The sequence below is a fragment of the Sus scrofa genome, chromosome 7, assembly GCF_000003025.6.
Source record: "Sus scrofa isolate TJ Tabasco breed Duroc chromosome 7, Sscrofa11.1, whole genome shotgun sequence".
Classification (NCBI taxonomy): Eukaryota; Metazoa; Chordata; class Mammalia; order Artiodactyla; family Suidae; genus Sus; species Sus scrofa.
The window spans coordinates 24,321,128-24,340,621 of record NC_010449.5 but is presented as its reverse complement, the minus strand read 5'-3'; the positions used below and the strand labels follow the sequence as shown (position 1 = coordinate 24,340,621).

At 49.3% G+C, this 19,494-nt stretch overlaps 1 protein-coding gene and 1 long non-coding RNA gene across 2 annotated transcripts; both read right to left on the bottom strand.

The window, feature by feature from the left end:
• Positions 1,408–15,987, bottom strand: LOC100155579 (butyrophilin-like protein 1). The gene is given in 9 exon segments (XM_021098468.1): positions 1,408–6,328; positions 6,976–7,002; positions 11,710–11,736; positions 12,742–12,768; positions 12,862–12,882; positions 13,298–13,498; positions 13,596–13,733; positions 13,736–13,876; positions 14,112–15,987. Coding segments are annotated over 9 exon segments (1,656 nt in total). The 5' UTR covers positions 14,524–15,987; the 3' UTR covers positions 1,408–5,666.
• LOC110261497 lies at positions 16,246–19,116 on the bottom strand. Its single transcript, XR_002345626.1, has 3 exons — positions 18,630–19,116; positions 17,904–18,047; positions 16,246–16,860 (listed from the first exon to the last, which is right to left on the bottom strand). It is a non-coding gene; the product is annotated as an uncharacterized LOC110261497 (long non-coding RNA).

The following is a 19,494-nucleotide window of genomic DNA, read 5'->3' as shown; positions in this document are numbered from 1 at the left end:
GCAGAAAATTTACAGTTGAACTTCTTTAAATTCCTATCGTATTATACCACTTCTTCCTAACACTGAGGCCAAAGAGACCCTACCCTAGTGGCTCCTCAAAAAGAGACACACCACTTAACAGATCGAGAAAGGTAACTTGGAAACCCCTACACTAAGCCCAGCAGCAAGCTCAGTCAGGTCATCCTTTGTGCCTGATGCACACTGCAGGAGCAGTCTTCAGACAGAATGAGAGGAAGTGGCAGGGGCCCTAGCTTTCTGCTAGCCTGGCCTAATCAGGCTTAGGTGCACAGAGGATCAGATGGGTCGTGTGCCCTTTATCACAGTGCTCCTCTCAGAGGAGCTTTGTAAAGTGCTGAGTGGCAGTATTCCCCGTCATTCCCAAATGTGGGATTCACACCTCTGGTGGTACCTGAGACAATGGTTTTAGCTGGAACATGGGTGATCATCTTGATCACCCCAGGATTAGTACAGCATCACCCCACCCTCATTGGAAAGGCCATGTGGTACAAGAGGGGTTGGAAATTAGGGGAAGGAAAAGAAAGAAAGAAGAGAATCAAGAAGATGGAACCAGTGGAAGTGAAAGCTAAGCCAGAGAACTCCCCAGTGCCCAGGGAAAGATGTCTCGTCTAGGACTAACCCAAGCGACATGGAATCTTCTCCACAAAATTTTGTGTGGTGGGAGGACACGGGGGTCCCAATGAGGGGAAACAAAAGCCATTTGGGGAGGAGGCCTCAGGAGGAAACACCCTGACTCTCCCAAACCTCCCCTGACCTTCCTTCTGGGGGCTCCTGTCCCCCTGGCTAAATTCCACACTCCATCACAGACACCCTCCCGAGACCAGAGTCAGAAAGATGAGTGTAGGGAGTTCCCGTTGTGGCTCAGTGGTTAACAAACCCGACAAGTAACCATGAGGTTGCAGGTTCGATCCCTGGCCTCCCTCAGTGGGTTAAGGATCTGGCATTCCTGTGGCTGTGGTGTAGGCCAGCAGCTACAGCTCTGATGAGACCCCTAGCCTGGCACCCTCCATATGCCGTGGGTGTGGCCCTCAAAAGACAAACCACAAAAAGAAAAAAGAAAAAACGAAAGATGAGTGTAGAAGGTGAGGGACAACAGTCAAATTTCACAGATCGAGGCAGTGGAAATGCTGGCCAAGGACTTGTTGATTAAATGGATGGTGGAGGGTACTCAGCTGTATGGATGAGCAAGCTAATAAAATGAGAAAGGGATCCACGAGTATAAGCAGCTTTCTATTTCAGATAAAGATCCAAACCCCAACACTTTTGGGTAATCCAGGAAAAGTATTATCCTCTCTGCAGGCTTCTCTTCCAATCTGCGGGGGGAAGTTACTAAGTTATAACTCATATTTCATTTCATTACCTCCTATTTTCTACACTTATCACATCGGGTTTTTTTTTTTTTCTTTTTAAGGCCAAAGGTGCAGCATATGGAAGTCTCCAGGCTAGGGATCCAGTTGAAGCTGTAGCTGCCACGTCTGCGACCTACTCCACAGCCCAAGGCAATACCAGATTTTTAACCAGCTTGAGCGAGACGAGGGATCAAACCTGAGTCCTAATGGATACTAGTTGTGTTCATTACTGCCGAGCCATGACGAGAACGCCCCACATGGGATTTTCATAATGTATTCATCTTTTACCAAGTATAAAAAATTCTATACTTAAATTTAATAGTTTTTTTAATAAAACCCATGTTTTTTAAAGTAAAAGGTATTGTAAAATTTCCACAAAGTCATAAACATGTCTCTCGACCATGTATAAATCTACGAATTTATTCAATGAATTAATCAATCATGGCATTGGTACAATGTAAAGTTAGGTTCAGACAGCATTTTGAAAACGTGGCATTGATCATCCACCAGAAAAGGCAGTTTGAAATAAGTATTCCAAGTTGAGGAGGGGCAAGTGGTTAATGGACAATTACACTGTAACATTTAGAGTGATCTTCTCTGCTGAACAGACAACTATACATCACAGGAAAGGAGCCAATGGTTAAACTTGAAAGCCAAAGGCAACACTGATGTTCTCCCCTAGATAATAACAAAGGTTTGTATGAGTCTTAATGCCCTAGGATGACACAAAAAAGAAATGACTCCCAACGTTTCACCTATTCCCGGGCCTTGAACGATGTTTCTTAGCAATACAGGAAACAACTGCTTGGATAATAGTTGAGGAGGTACTAAAAGACGCATTTTTTTGGAGTTCGCTCGTGGCTCCAGCAGTTGAGGATCCAGCATTCTCACTGCTGTGGCTCTGGTTATAGCTGTAGCACGGGTTAGATCCCTACCCAGGAACTTCCGCATGCTGCGGGCACAGCCCAAAAAATAATAATGAGAATAAGAACAAATAAATAAAAGATGTGGGTTTTTTTTTGAATAGCAAATACAACCAGAGAGTGAGTAGTACTTTCTGTATAATTCAATGTTTTCCTAAACAATAATAAAAGGCACAGAAAAGCATCTGCAACTTTGACCAATAAAATTTCAAGGAAACAGCACAAAACGTACACAGCCATGACACTTACGTCAGGCAATTCCGACAAAGCTCTACCACACTGAAGACTTTAATCATTCCTTCTGGAATTACTTAGACAGCTGGTCCACGTGTCTAAAGATTACTTCCCTGTTGTGTGGATAATTCACAGCATATGAATATCTTCCTTTTCGCACTGCATCAAAGGAAATATGCCCATAGCTTGTCCAAAAGTAGTATAGTGTCAGGAAGGTTCAAAATAAATGGAAGGAGGGATAAATATAACTGAAACTATATTAACATACAGAATGCTTACATCCACACAAGGACTCCAAGAGTATATTCGTTTGACTTATTCCGGGGGGAACAATTTCAATAAATTTGTCAATGCCTCTGTGGAATCTGAAAAAAGGACAGAATGAACTTCTTTGCAGAACAGATACTGACTCACAGACTTTGAAAAGCTTCTGGTCTCCAAAGGAGACAGTCTGGGGGTGGGGGGATGCTCTGGGGTTGTGGGATGGAAATCCTATAAAATTGGATTGTGATGATCATTGTACAGCTACAAATGTAATAAATTCATTGAGTAAGAAAAAATAAAAATAAAAGTTGATACACATTTTCAAGAAAAAATAAATGTGCAGTGGGGGCCGTGCAGTGTCATCCTCCAAGCCACACTGCAGTTCAGATGTTTGCATCAGTCAGAGTCCAGTCAGGAGACAGAAAGCACATCAGTCAGCTGAACGAGATAAACTGAGATAAAGAACTATAAACTAGCAAAAGTTAACTCACAAAGCAGAAAAGAAAGCCAGAAATAGCAGCTATGGGGAGCAGACTCCCTCTAGGGCACAGGCAGAAACCCAAGGAAGACAGACATTTGGGAAAGAAACTTCATTCAGAGCTTATGGGGAAAGGGGGACTGTGGTCTCCTGGCAGGCAAAGAAGGTCACCAACGAGCCACAGGCCAAGCTGATGGGCAGGAAACGTCCCACTGGAGCTCTGAAAGATTCCCTGGGAAGGGAGGTCCTGTCACGGCTCAGCCATTAACAAATCTGACGAGCATCCATGAGGATGCAGGTTTGATCCCTGGCCTTGCTCAGTGGGCCAAGGATCTGGCATTGGCGTAAGCTGTGGTGTGGGTTGCAGATGCGGCTCTGAGTTGCTGTGGCTGTGGTGTAGGGCAGCAGCTACAGCTCTGATTGGACCCCTAGCCTGGAAAGCTCCATGTGCCCCTAATGTGGCCCTAAAAAGGAAAGAAAGAAAGAAAGAAAGAAAGAAAGAAAGAAAGAAAGAAAGAAAGAAAGAAAGAAAGAAAGAAAGAAAGAAAGAAAGAAAGAAAGAAAGAAAGAAAGAAAGAAGGAAGGAAGGAAGGAAGGAAGGAAGGAAGGAAGGAAGGAAGGAAGGAAGGAAGGAAGGAAGGAAGGAAGGAAAGAAGGAAAGAAGGAAAGAAGGAAAGAAGGAAAGAAGGAAAGAAGGAAAGAAGGAAAGGGAGAAAGGAAAGAAGAAAGAAGAAACAAAAAGATTCCATGGGAAGCAAGCCTCTGGGACAGCCTGCTGCAATGCCAGGCACATTCAGCAAAAGTGACAGATAGTGAACTGCAGGACACTATCACATCATAGGATCAAAAGAAAAGCTCCAGACCGGCAAGAGAAGCCCATCCTCTGCTATGGGGTACAGGGTCCCTTCCAGAGACTGACACCGTGCCAGGCAGAACCAAGAGGTTATGGGGTTCAGCTCCGGTATCACAAAGCAGGGCAAATACAGGGTGACTTTGGGACCAAGAGGCAAGACACCCGATAATAAGCACAGTCCACACCTTGGGTCACTCAGCTTCCACACACACCATTTTACACACATTTGCACTTCCACTAACACCACACCACAACCCTGCCTTCTCACCCACCAAGACAGAGCTACCCATACAAATGAAGTTCTTGCCCCTTGCCCAAAATGAGGAGACAGACAGTCCCAGACAATGCATCCAATGCCACTCTCCTATTTACTCCTCAAATGCAGTCCCAATGTCCTTGACTATTCTGTGACCTGAAGACTGTAGCATAATACACATAACCTCCAACAACTTGAATAAAAGTCTAACAACTTGAAGGAAAGTCTTCTTTCTTCTAAAAGAAGAAGAAAGAGGGAGAAAATGGATAGTAAATACAAACAACACACACACATTAAGACAGAGAAAATAAGCAAAGCTATCAACATCCTCTTTCTGGAATGGATCGCAAATCAGAGTCAACGTCCATGACTGCCTCCTCCACTTCCCATTCCCTGTCTTCGCACCCAGACCCACAGGTCAGAGTTCTCCACCTGGTGCAGTGACCACGTCTTCATTCCCAAAGGTCTGAGTCCTCAGTAGTCCTGCTTCCTTTGGTTTGCTAAGGTTTTCCACTAACCTTTACCACTGGACTTAGAAGAACTGAGAGGCGACACATTGATAACTGGCTCTGTGCTGTGCTTCAAGGTTTCTGCAATTCACACTGCCTCTGCAAAGTCTCTTCTTCATTTACTCTTAATTCAGATAGCAATTCTCTTTTTTGCACCTGCTGTTGACAGATATTTAAAACCCAGATCCTTTTCCTTACTTCCTGAAATGAGCACAACACAAGTTCTTCACAGGTTACCGAAATTCACTGTTCTTTGGGATGTGTGGGTGTTTTCTCCATCTCAGAATAAGAAATACATAAAATATTAGACGCCTTGAAAGTCCATCAGCCACCCATTTCCCTGGAAAATTCTGGATGGCCGGCTTTCCTGATGTGACAGTTCAGATCCCTCAGCATAGAGCTGGGGACCAACCAGTATCCTCTGGGTTCTTCTGCAAAAACTCAAATTAGAACAAGTGAACTCCATTTTCTTCTGCTGAGTGGTTCAAGCCCTCATCACCTTTCATGTCCAAATGACATATTTTTCATTACCAAAGGAAATACAACTTCCCACAGTCAGATGTTGCCTATCCCCAAACCAGCTCAAAGAGTCAACTTTTATAATCTGCTGGCTGAGCATAAAGCACGAACTGACTATTCTCATAAACACACACCCAGGAATCTGCTTCCAGATCAAGAAGCCAAGACTCCAGCCATCCAGAAATCACCTCAGAGGCCTTTGTCACCTGGAGTCTGCAGCTCCAGGAAGAGCCACAGCGAGGGGTCTGGGACAGTGATGGGACCTATGGGGACACAGCCTCGGGGTTGCAGGGGAGTAATGGAGACTCAGCCCCTGGGGGAGCATCAGCACCAGAGCCTGAGCTGATCTCCTCCCCTGGGAGGCTCACAGGCCCCTCCAGGCAAGAATCATTAAGGGGCACAGGGAGCCCCTCAGACCCTCCCACCTTGGAGCAGATGGTCAGAGACACATCTCCTGCCCTAAGTTTGAAGTAGGGACAGAGAGCCCCAGAGAAGGAAACCCCAGTGAAGGAGAAGATGTGGGAGCCATCAGTCATGTTATAGAAGGAGACATCCCCTTCCTCATGGTCTAGGAACACCCCCACCCTGTGGAGAAACTGGCGAAGGGATAGCTCAGTGTATTGTGCAGTATGGACAAAATATTTATCGCTATATTTCCCCACAAGCCAGAACCCCTTTTCTGGGCATTCTTTACACCAACCTTCCCGTTTCACATCTTTCCTACAGACCCCCAGAGCCCACTCGCATCCATCTCCATCCTTGATCTCCACCTCCCAGTACCAGCGCCCTGATGAGATGTCCTCAAAGCCCAACACACTGTCCATGTCTCCTGGGTTCACACCAGTGTTCTTCCTGGTCACACTCGTCTTTTCATGGGTGACTACAAGGCTTGAAGCGGCAGATCCTGGATCCAGAGTGACAGGCTCTGCAGAGAAAGCTGCATCATGCAAGGCCCTCCCCTGCCCCATAACAAGAACACACAACCACGCCCATCCCTGACTCTCAGCTGCGTGGGGGGAAGGCTAAGCCCCCCGAGATTAGAAACATGTGATTCAACCCCATGGCCTCCAAGCAAAAAGGACCAAAAAAAATGAGTACCTGTTGTGGCTCAGCAGGTTACAAACCTGACTAGTATCCATGAGGATGCAGGTTCAATCCCTGGACTTGCTCAGTGGAATAAGGATGGCATTGCCGTGAGCTGTGATGTAGGTTCCAGACATGGCTTGGCTGTGGCTTAGGCCAGCAGCTGAGGCTCCAATTTAACCCCCACCCTGGGAACTTCCAGATGCCACAAATGTGGCCCTAAAAGGCCAAAATAAAAGGAACCACAAAACCAATTTTAGGTTTAAATATGTCACAAGACCCGTGAGGACCAGCCCAGTCTCCAAAAGCTGAAGAATGTCTTTAGCAGCCAACATCAGCCACACCCTCCAGCCCCAATTGTGTGACTATGACCCCACACCCCACCCCACCACCGTTGATGGTGCCAGCCTCCATATCACCACTGAGAACTAAAGGAGAGGCCACGGGGGCTGCAGCAGGAACACCCAGAATGAGCACAAAGTCACTCACGGGGCTGGAACTTCTCCGTCCTCCAATCTACAAGAGAACCACAGGTTTCACCTCAGAGATTTGCAGAGACTACACATATCAGTCTTCTGCTTAGTCTTCTGAAACATACAAACAAGAGAGTTATGGGGGAAAAGATTTTGGAAACATTCAACTGATGCAGATTTCTTTTCTCACACACACACACACACACACACACACACACACACACACACACACACAACCATCATACTGCTGCTTCTCATGAAAGCTAAGCCTTTAGCTTTAGACTTTAATACTGAACAATTAAGAGGCTTGATATCAGTTTGAACATAAAGGTTACTGCCCAGATTTCACTGCAAAATAGTGCTTTCTCAAGTCCCTAGCCACAGACCCATCCTGAAAGCCAGGATTTTAAAGAACTGAAGAGGTCAAAATTTCCAAGGCTTCCATTGAATGATCAAAAACTAATTGAGCTAAATGTGCAGGTTACCACTAGGCCAGCAGTTGAGAGAACACAACTTGACTGATTTAACTCAGAGGATGACTATGAACCATTAGTGCAGAGAATTCAAGATGCAACATCAGTGAAAACCTACCCAGTTAGGAAGCAACAGAGAGATTTCAAGGAAAGGAGAGAGATTTTTCAAGGGAAGACATACATTCGGTGAGGGGAAAGGCACCAGTGAATTCTCTTCCCCCTTTTCACAGGGCAGTGGAGCAAAAACATCCCTAAATGTAAGGGAGAACCCCAAATATTCAATCTGGTCATCTGCATCCCCTTATAATTGCCCAGAAAGATTGTAAGCTTCCAGGAGAACCTCCCTGTGGAGGCCCCTAAAGATGTCCGTGTTCCAAACCACAGAACATGTGCATATGTTGTGTCAAAGGGAACTTTACAGGTGTGATTAAGGACTCTGAGATGGGGTCAAGGGTAGAGAGGAAACAACAGTGCCCAAATAGCTACACAGGACCTGCCGCTCCTCAGCTGACCCCAAATCAGGGATCTTAAGAACCACATGGGTCTTTTTCTTCCTGGCTTACTTCAGAATCTCTAGTTCCAAAGCAAGAAAGAAAAAGACAAATACCATATGATACCGCTTATTTGTGGGATCTAAAATATGGAACTGATATCCTACTGAAAAAAAAAAAAAAAAAAAAACACCAGAAGCAGATCATGGCCAAGGAGAGAAGACTTGGGGTTCACAGGTGGGAAGTGGGAGGGAGTGGAATGGTTGGACATTTGCGGTGGGGGATTGGATGCAAACTGTTATATTTGGAATGGATGGGCAATGAGATCCTACTGTACAGCACAGGGAAATGAGTGGGACTGGGTCACTTCACCATGTAACAGAGATTGAAGAAAAATTGTAAATCAACTATACTTTAATAAAAACATAAATAAATAAACAAAATTACAAAAAAATACATATATATAAACATACATATACATATATATATGAGGCCCATTGCAGAATGTGAGATGTTATTTTCCCCGGAATATTTCAAACTGGCAATTCATAAAATTCTGACAGTCAGAAACAAAAGTAGCTTGCCCATCTCCTTAGGAAATGCACAATAATAAAAATAGTAGTAATTCTAACTCCTAAAGAGTGGTTCTTTCTTCTGAAGGATTCATCACTAAAGCATGCAAAGCTAAAATAAAAGAAAAATTCAATTAAAAAAGAGAATCAGATCAGGTTAGTCTCCCCAGGGTGATGACCCGATACGACTAGGAGGAGAGCATAGCACCCTTTTCCCTCACTGACCCAAGGCCGCAGAATCTCTTCCAACCTCCATACTCGCTTTTGGGAAGAAGAAAGGAAGCAAAGCAAGGCTTATATAAGTCATGGCACCCTGAAAGGCCCGCACTTATAGCGCTGTTGCCTCCACCAGAGTGCACAGTTGGGAATAAAATTAGAACATTTATAGAAATACGTAAATGGTATTGTCTTGCACATTAGGGTGTAAATTTGTTACGACCATTCCCACTTAATGAAAGGTCATGCAGAAGCTGGCCTTTCCATCGCTGCTGATTTGCTTGATGGAAATAAGATCACATAACATGGACCATGAGACCCTTTGAGGAAAAAATTAACTTTAATTTACTTGTTCTTCACAAAGACGCTACTTAATACCCAGCTATAAATTTCTCTATCACAAATGAGAGAGATTATGAAAGAAGAAGAAGGGGGAGGAGGAGAAAAGAGAGTGGGCATTTAATTGTGAGATTCCACAATATCTTGAGTGGGATACAATTCTTCACTTAATTTCCACAGCAAATCACTAAAGGACAAACGGTTTCTCCATGTTTTTTGCCCTCACCTGGGCCAAGGATCAAATCCCTGCCACAGCAGGGACCTGAGCCGCTGCAGGGACAATGCTGGATCCCTGACCCACTGCACCACAAGGGAATTCCTGCCTTTCCAATATTATGAGTAAAAAGAGATGAGATATTTGTCCCCCTCATTCTATGAACCTGTCAATGGGAAAGAGTTGATTCTAGCATACTGGGGTTTCTCCTTACAAAATACAAGGGCAGACAAGGTATACATGAAAGCATATGCTCTGTAATGTAACAGGTAAGGGGAGATGGTAAAAGAAAACTATCTGATCCTCATGCTTAATATGGAAATCCTCAGGAGCATCAGTAAGAAGCCCTAAGGTGCAATCCTCACCCCTCTCAAATCCAGTACCAGGCTTTTCACCCCTTGGTTTATCCCCGTCGCTCAGTCTAAATTCTTAGACAATAACATTCTAAGTAGGAAGAGGGCATGTGACACAGGCTCAAAAGGTACAGAGTTTTAACTCACCCCACAGCGGAAGGTCCTCTGGACAAGCCTACACTGCCCTGGGACACACCAGACCACACTCCTGCCCCGACCACTACACGAAGGTGGGGATGGTCTCATTATCAGAGGCAAAATCAGTTAAATGGTTATTGCAACCCTCCTGCCCTGTTGGTGGGGATGTAAATTGGTACAACCACTACCAAAAACAGTACGGAGGGACCTTGGAAAACTATACATAGAACTACCACATGACGCAGCAATCCCACTCTTGGGCATATATCCAGACAAAACTTGCCTTGAAAAAGACACATGCACCTGCATGTTCACTGCAGCACTAGTCACAATAGCCAAGGCGTGGAAACACCTTAAATGACCATCCACCGATGACGGGACTAAGAAGATATAGTGTATATATACACAATGGAATACTACTCAGCCATAAAAAAGAACAAAATAATGCCATTTGCAGCAACATGATGGAAATAGAGACTCTCATACTCAGGGAAGTAAATCAGAAAGAGAAAGACAACTACCACATGATTTCACTTATATCTGGAATCTCATATATGGCACAAATGAATCTTTCCACAGAAAAGAAAACTATGGATATGGACAACAGACTTGGGGTTGCCAAGAGGGAGAGGGGAGGGACTGGGAGGGACTGGGATTATGAGGTTAATACATGCAAACTATTGCCTTTGGAATGCGTAAGAATGAGATCCTGCTGTACACCCTGGGAACTACGTCTGGTCACTTGTGATGCAGCATGATAATGCAGGAAAAGAATGTATACATGTATGTGTGCCTGGGTCACCTTGCTGTGCAGTAGAAATTTGGCAGAACACAGTAAATCAGCTATAATGGAAAAAATTAAAATCATTATAAAAAGACCAAAAAAAAAAAGGGTTACTGCAAAATGGTTTAAAAATAGCTGTGTCTGAACTGAAATTTCTCAAAGAGATATCAAGGAGTTGATTACACTTCCCGCATCCAGATAACTTGCACACCCTCTGGGTGCTCCCTAACTCCATCCACCATGGCTGTTTCTTGCGGTTTCTCTTCCACCACTTCAAGCCACCCCGAATCTCTGTAAGACACATCTCAGACCCCTGACTTCCTCCTCATCGCCTCCTCTCTTCCTCCTCCTGGTCTGTCTTCCCTGGTTTGCGCCTCACCCTTTCTGGGAAAACAATGTTGACTCCTCTACGTTTCTTTTTGCCCAGTCTTCACACGCTGCCCCTAAGAAGCCCATTAGCAAACACAGAATTCTCTGAAATGGAGAGATGACGGTTGTTCTGTCTTTGCTCCTGTCACACAAACATATACACAGGAGATGACATATAATTTCCAATCTTTCACAGACCCTCACCCCAGGAGTCCATAAACATCCCAGAGGTTCTGGACCACACACTCAGGATACCTGCTCTAGAGAAACTTACTTTCTCAGCAACCCAGGAGGCTTGCAGGAAGAAACTCAGCCTGGACATGAGGAAGCAGAGAGAGGGCCAATATCCCAGAGGACCAAGAAGAAATGGGAACACCAAAACCAGACCCAAAAAGTGGAGGAACTTGAGAGCAAGAGGGATCAAGAGCCCAGGGTCCCCTTGGGAAGACCCGAGTCCTAAGCAGGCGAGCACCATCCCCGAAATCTTCTGGAGGTCAGTGAGTCCTGATCCACACAGTCGTTCCCTGCTGCCTGCCCTCCTCACAATGCCCCTCCCCACTGTCACTGCACCAGCGAGAAGCCCCACTGGATCAGGTGCTTCGGGAGGCGGTCGCTCACCCTAACAGTGGAGGATGGGCCAGAATGGAGGCAGAGGTGGGTTCCCAAGGAGGAGGCCCTGCAGTCTCCAGATGGAGGCTACAAAAGTGGCAGGGAGACCAGGAACACCCACCCCACCCTGGTGGAGAAGGGGGCAGAGTCCAGCCTGGGGAGTGGAGGCCCCAGGAACTCACAGCCACTTACCTGCATACAGCTGGGCCTTCTTCCAGCCTGAAAGGGAACACACCCTGGTGAGACCTCAGCCACAGCAGCCTGCTCTGCAGGGGAAGCTATGCCAGTGGGGAAGAGGCCAGAGGGGAGGGGACTCCTGCCACGTACAGACACCAGGTGTTCTGGGAACTTCCCTAGACCACAATCGGGAGGCCAGCATTACAGACTGAGGGCCACCACTGTCCCACTGCCCCGTGGGACACTTGGCAAGTCACTTAGCTGCTCTGTGCCTCATAAACCTCAAAAATTCTGATGCTATCTGCATTCGCTTTTGCCACAAAGGATCCAAAGGGAGAAAACATAAATGACTCCATTATTTTAAGAAAGAATTCTCTTATCTAGCCTTGTCCTGGCAAAGATACATTTGGGAAATAACTTGAACTGGGAATTACGTAAGGACAGAGAGGTGAGGTGAGCTCTGGGCTAAAAGTGGCTCATTCGATTTCGTGGGAGAAAGAAGAGACTATTCTGGGGAATCGACGCCCATCCCACGGCCTCCCCATGTATGGTCAGCCCGGTCAGCCCCTCCAGCACTCTTCAATCCTCACCCTCAGGAACGGGAGAAAACAGACTCTCCCTGGATGGGCTTTTGGGCTACGGGCAGGAGGGGGCGCTCCTAAACGTAATCGCCCTCTTTATGTAGAGAGCCCCTTGAAGACTGAAGTCTCAGAGAAGCTGGCTTCTGGCTTCCAGGTGCTGGCTGAAAACCAGATGCACACAAGGCTAGAAAACTATCAAGAAGGTGGGTCCGTCAGAGTTGGAACAAGACCCAACATGCATGCGGACCCGGGAGTCACCGTCACATCCAGGCTCCCAAGCACTGGGTGGGAAACAGCAGCCCAGATCCAGGAGAGCCCGTGGTGCTGGGTTCTGCCTTCCCCAGCCTCCACTTCCACCCCAGGGAAAGGGGTCCACACGTGTGTGGGTGTCTAGACAGACACAAAGAGGGGGACGCCTTGGCACAGGTAGGACAGGAAACCCAGGGCCATCTGGAGACTCACTCACCAGCCAGGTACACGTCTTTCCTCCAGTCTGAAAGGAACACACAGGAAACAGGTGAGCTAAGAACCAGAAAGTCTCCTTCAAAGGGGATGCACAGAGCGCAGAAGGAAAAGCAGAACTTACTGAGCTGTGCCTGGAGTTCAGCTGAAAGAAAGTGAAAAAAAAAAAAAAATGAGTTCCCATCCCTAAGAAACGAATCCACAAAAAAACAACCTCTCTGGGAGTTCTCTGGTAGCTCAGCAAGTTAAGGATCCAGTGCTGTCACTGCAGCAGCTCGAGTTGCTGCTGAGGTGCGGGTGCAGTCCCTGGCCTGGAAACGTCTGCATGCCACAGGCATGGCCAAAACAACAGCAACAACAAAACACCACTCGGTATGTAACCTGGGTGAAGTTCCAACTCCACCCATCCGAGCCTCCACGGCTCCCCGGATCTCCCCAGACACCTGCCCTGGGCCAAGGGCCCTGGATTTCCCTGGAGCCCTGGACTCGGCCCTGTGGTCTTCCTGTCCCTCTAGCACAGGCTGCCACCCTCGCCAGCCTTGGCTGCTGTCCAGCCTCACCTTTGTCCTGTAGAGCCTTCTCCTTTGTCTGCCGGGCCTCCTCCTTAGCCTGCCACAGATGCCTCTTTTCTTCCATCTCCCGCAACTTGATGGAATGTTCTCTCCTGATGTAACATCCAGCCCCAAGGACGAGGAGCATCAGCACAGTCAGGCTCACCAAGAAAGCCACCTTCCAGGGAGAGGCCTGGGGGAAGAAGGGCTCTACAGCCCAGCCAGAGACCCCGTCAGGGCCACGGCCCAGGGCTGCCGAGCCCAGTACACTCAGGAAGGCCCACTGGAAGCGGGCAGCAGCACTGACCTGGGATGAAAATGGCCATGGCCTTCTCCTGGCCCAGGACAGGGTTGAGGACGGAGCAGGTCACGTTGCCCACGGAGCGGTCTCGCACCACCAGGGCGGCCTCCACGCTGAACAGCCCCTCCGCGTCCTGGGTGTGGGCTCGGAGAACGCCAGGAACTTCTCTCCGCTCCCGTCCCTCCACTGCACCTGGGGCTTCGGGAACCACCCCGAGACCGTGCACAGCACGCGGACCCCGTCCTCCTCGGGCCCTGTGATGCGCATCTCAGGGGCAGAGCCCACACCTGCAGGAGGGACGATAAATTCATGAGAACAGTATCTTTGTTAGGTTTCTGATGTATCCCAGGTGTTTTGAAAAGGAACAGACACGTAGTAGGGGCCCCATATATTTGCATTTTATGAAGGAATGGACCAAAGAGCCTCCATTCCTCTTGTAATAAATGAAGGGCTGAGTTCCATCTTTAAGGTGCCTCCCACCCCCACACTCCAGGACTCTGACCTAGTTTCCATGTCACCAACCTGCCAGCTTCAGCTCCAAACTTGCCTCTTTATGGAAGTCCCCCTTTCTGAAGAAGCAGGTGTACAGCCCATTGTCAGAAACCTGGACCTGGCGGATGAGTATGGCAGCCTCTCCCTGGGAGAGGAGGTCCCTCACCAGCGAGGCCCGCCCGGCATAACAACCCATCTGTTGTTCACTCTGTTCCTCTCGGTTTTGATAGATGAACACGGCTTCTGAAAACTTGGAACGGAACCACCTCAGCTCCATGTCCTCGGCATTCATGGCCGGGAACACACGACAGGACAGCACGGCATCCCCACCGAGCACTGCCACAATGGGATCTGAGGGCCCAAGCACCGAGAACTCCTCTGTGGACACAGACATGGGAGTGAGAAACAGAAACACAGACTGAGCGAAGGGAGCACACGCCATCTGGTGGGAAGGCCCAGGCAGGCGGGCGACAGGTGTTGGACGAGATGAACTCTGACCTGATGGGTGGAGCTGTGATGATTCTGAATCTGAGCAAGATCTTCTGACTGCAATGCTGTCACCCACAGATGATCACAAAGAGAATCCCTCATCTATCTGTGCTCCTTCGTCACATCTTTTCACAGAGGACTCTAACTCGGGGGGCTGCAACCGTCAGCGTGCAGCAGAATCAGCAAGGGGGCTTATGAAACACATGCTGCTGGGCCCAAGCCTCAGAACTTCCGATTCTCGTGGTCTGGGTGGACCAAAGGATGTGCGTTTTTAAAGAGGTCCCTGAAAGGCTGATACTGATGCTCCGGAAACCACACGTTGAGAACTGCAGCTCTATCCTGGTCCTTCTTGGACAAGACTGAACCCTGACCAAAGAGCACACCTGGGGCCCGGATCAGAACTCCCTGATCATTCAGCCACATCCAGGGACTCCCCACTGCCACCCTCAACTTTTTTGTCTGTGCTCATATCTATCTCCTTGGCTAAATTATGTGTGGACTAAAAACTAGATCCACAGTTCCCCTTGTGGCTCAGCGGGTTCCTAACCCGACTAGTATGCGTGTTCAATCCCTGGTCTCACTCAGTGGGTTAAGGATCTGGAGTTGCCATGAGCTGTGGTGTACACAGACATGGCTCAGATGCTACTTTGCTGTGGCTGTGAGGTAGGCCGGCAGCTGCTGTACCAATCTGACCCCTAGCCTGGGAACGTCCATGTGCCACAGGTGTGGCCCGAAAAAAGAAAAAAGAAAAAAGTTAAAACTAGACCCAAGTACTATTTCCATTAAAAACCGGCCTTCACTCTGATGGCCTACAACTGCCCATATCTCCGCTTCTTTAAAAAAAAAAAAAAAAAAAAAAGAGGATTGACCCCAACACTACCTTCTCAGAGCCTGTGACTTTCTCAGGCCTGGTGGATGGCACACGACATGACTTCTGCAGGACAGCCCCACCGGACTCTAAAGACCAACTTCTCCCCGCCCCCAGCTGCTCAAATGTGGCCTGAGCCGCCATCCTCTCTCCCCTGGAGTCTCCCCTGGGTCTCCCCACTCCCACAACTGCAGGCTCTTCTCACCTGTCAATCTTGTCCCTACTCTGCCATGGCCCCTCGGTTGCCCCGTGGACCACAGGCCCACTCTGGGGACGGGGTGACCCCAGGGCCTCTCTGACCCCAGCTCCTCCTTCTCTCCCTCTCGATCACTCTGCGGCAGCCCACACGTGCCTCCACGGTTCCTCGACCATCCCGGGCACACGGGCAGCTTCGCACTGGCTGCTCTCTCCTGCAGAAACCATCATCCTGGGAGTTCCTGTCGTGGCTCAGGGGAAACAAAATCCGACTAGGAACCATGACGTTGCGGGTTCCATCCCTGGCCTCGCTCAGTGGGTTAAGGATCTGGTGTTGCCATGAGCGGTGGTGTAGGTTGCACACATGGCTCAGATCCTGCATGGCTGTGGCCGTGGTGTAGGCCGGCAGCTATAGATCCGATTTGACCCCTAGCCTGGGAACCGCCATATGCTGCCGGTGCAGCCCTAAAAAGCCAAAAGAAAAGGAAAAAAGAAACCATCCTCCCAAGGGGAGCCTCACGGCCTCACCAACCCCGCCCCTCCAGGACTTGGTTCCATCACACTGTCTTCACTGACCGCCTCCCTGAACACCGCGGCCTGCCCGCTCCCACCTCCACAGCCCTGCCTGCCCGCCTGCCCTGCCTCACTGCCCCACCTCCCATCTCTTACAGCAAACTGTCCCCTACACCTGCTCTCACATTTACTACTCGGTGCCTCCCGTGAGACTGGAAGGTCTATAAAGCCAGGGATTCTGTCTGCTGAATTCAAGAAGAGCACCTGACACATAGTCCACACCCTGTAAATATATGGGGAACGAAATGAATTAATGCAGGAGTAAGAGCTTCAATACCACTAAAGCTGAGAAGTAAAAACTAGGGGGAAGAGGTATTGTCACATTTCTGACAGTTAACTTGCATAAATCCCTCATGTGACAACTGTCAGGGTCCTTACCCTCATATCATGGCTTAGAGACTCTTCCTAAATGTCTAATTATAATGAATAGTTGGGGAGCATCGTCATTTTTCCAGAGAAAAATGGTCACCCCCTGGCGATGGAGAGAACCAGCCCGGCTCCAGCCCCCAGGGAGCCACCCACCCCAGAGGACACAGCAAGAGGGATGGGGACCACTCACCTAGGGAGCCCCCAGTGAGCAGCTGGATGAGGAGCAGCAGCGGGGTGAGCCGGCAGAGCACAGGGCAGCAGGACAGATCCTCCATTTCCTCCGAGCTGAGAGAGAGCAAGGCAGGAGGCAGGGCCACCCGGAGCTCGGGGCCCAGGGCTGGCGACTGTCCCCAGCAGGACCACAGCCTCCCCACTGCGGGGTGAGGCCCCCACCACCCTGACCCCAAGAAAGCACCGAGCTGGGCTCCTCCCACCCCGGGGAAGCCTCTGTGGGGCTAGACAACCACTAGGTTGGCTGGGGAAAAGCACACTCCTTCCCTTCCCAGCCCAGCCCACCTGCCGCACAGCCCGCTCTGCCCAGAAAACCAGGCACTTCCTTCCTCAGCACCCCGGGCCCCGGGAGGAAACCATCCCCCATCTCTGCATTAGGCACAACTGCCAGTGACCCCCCAGGACAACCGGCCCAGACTCAGGCCCCTCACCATGAAGGGCAGGTCCGCTCCTACTTGCTGTGGTTCTGTGGCCCCCAGGGGACCAAGAATCACTGAGAAGCCTGAGACCAAGCACATCCTCCTCAAGGAGAACCTGGGTCCCATCACAGGCACAGCTGTGCTGCCCGAGTTGCTTGTTCGGTTCCCCTGAATTTTAATCCCACCCAGCCCTGCCTGCGAGGGACCAGGGATGTGGCCCGGTACCCAGGTGTCCGGTCAATCCCCACCAACAGGCGAACCCTCATCCTCACTGTCTTTGGAGAAGATTGCACTGGAGCAGAAATGCCCAGTGGAAACAGCAGCCAAGGAGATAAAATGAATTAGAGGTTTTTTTGTTTGTTTGTTTGTTTGTTTTTGTCTTTTTGCCATTTCCTGGGCCACTCCCGCGGCATATGGAGTTTCCCAGGCTAGGGGTCTAATCGGAGCTGTAGCTACCAGCCTACGCCAGAGCCACAGCAATGCAGGATCCGAGCCGCGTCTGCAACCTACACCACAGCTCAAGGCAACACCGGATCGTTAACCCACTGAACAAGGACAGGGACCGAACCCGCAACCTCATGGTTCCTAGTCGGATTCATTAACCACTGCGCCATGACGGGAACTCCTAAAATGAATTAGAGCTTGGCGCTTAGAGACAAAATATCCCCAAACACTTACTGTTCAGGGTTGAGAAGGACACAGCTTAGGGTCCTGGGAAGGCCAGATTCTGGGGGCTGACTGCTGACCTCTCCCCAGGGCTGGCCCACTCTCTGTGTGATGACCTTAGTCAGGTTCCTTGGCCTTCTCTGTGTGTTTCCTCATCTGCAAAATAAAGATATGAAAGGCACTTCCACCTCAAGGTTGTTTGGGGTTTTTTAGTTGTTGTTGTTTTTAATTTTTTGGTTGCACCTGAGGTATACGGCAGTTCCCAGGCTAAGGTTCCAATCGAAGCTGCAGCTGCCCGTCTATACCACAGCCATAGCAATGCCAGATTCGAGCTGTATCTGTGACCTACACCACAGCTCACAGCAATGCCGGATCATTAACCCACCGAGTGAGGCCAGGGATTGAACCCGCCATCCTCATGGATCCTAGTCGGGTTTGTTAACCACAGAGCCACAAAGGGAATTCCTGTGCCCCAAGGTTTTAACCAAGAATCACTTGAATATAAATTTGTAGAGTCACTACCTGTACTTGGAACAGGGCCTGTCGGTGCTGCAGATACAACATTAAAATAAACGAGTGAAGGTGCGACCCTCGCTGTGGTTGTCCTGGGCTTCTTAGAGCTTATCCAGTCCCACTCAGCCCGGCCCACAGCCCCACCACTCGCTCAGCCTCCTCCTCCCGGCCAGCTGCTCCCTGCTTTCCCTTCTTGGCCCACACGCGTCTTCAAAACCAACTCACCTGCTTTGAAAGCCTGGGACTTCTGAAGCGTCTCTCAACTCAGCAGCAGGAAAAGGTTCAGGGAGCCCAGCAGGCCCCAGATCTGCCCTCAGACTTTGCACTTGAAGCTAATTGCCTGAGCCCCAAACTCTAATTCCAGCTCCAGATCTGAGTCCCTCGTGGCTGAGAAGCAGGCAGCTCCCAGCAGAGTGGCAGAGCCTGGCACAGGTTACAGGGGGGTCTGCAGAGGCCAGACCATGGGCGCCCCCATCAAAACGATCCCCAACGGTTGAATCCGCCTTCTCTGGCCCCTTCTGCTCTTTGAAACTGAAACTTGCAAAAGGCATACAAAGCACACTCTGCCCTGCCCTCTGGACACTCACCCCCGTTATCAAGAAGGAACCAGTCTGATCAGAGCAGCAAAAGGAGGGCAGGTCTGGGAATGCTGACACAACCCTGAGGGGGCAGAGAGAGGCAGGGACTCAATAGCCACAATTGGAACAAGTGCTACTCTCCAGGCTGGCTGTCTTTTGTTCTCTGTGTCTTTTGGTTGTTTCTTTTTAAGACCGCACTGCAGCATATGGAGGTTCCCAGGCTAGGGGTCAAACTGGAGCTGCAGCTGCCTGCCTTCACCACAGCTACAGCAATGCCAGATCTGAGCCATGTCCCAGACCAACACCACAGCTCGTGGCAATGCCAGATCCTCAACCCACTGAGCGGGACCAGGGATCAAACCCACAACTTCATGGATACTAGTCAGGTTCTTAACCAGCTGAGCCACAGTGGGAACTCCAGGCTGGCTCCTTTCTAACCTTGGAAGTGGGGCCTGTGTGGCACACCCAAGACTGATACTCGGCCCGGTGCCTGGGTCTGTCAGCACCAGGGG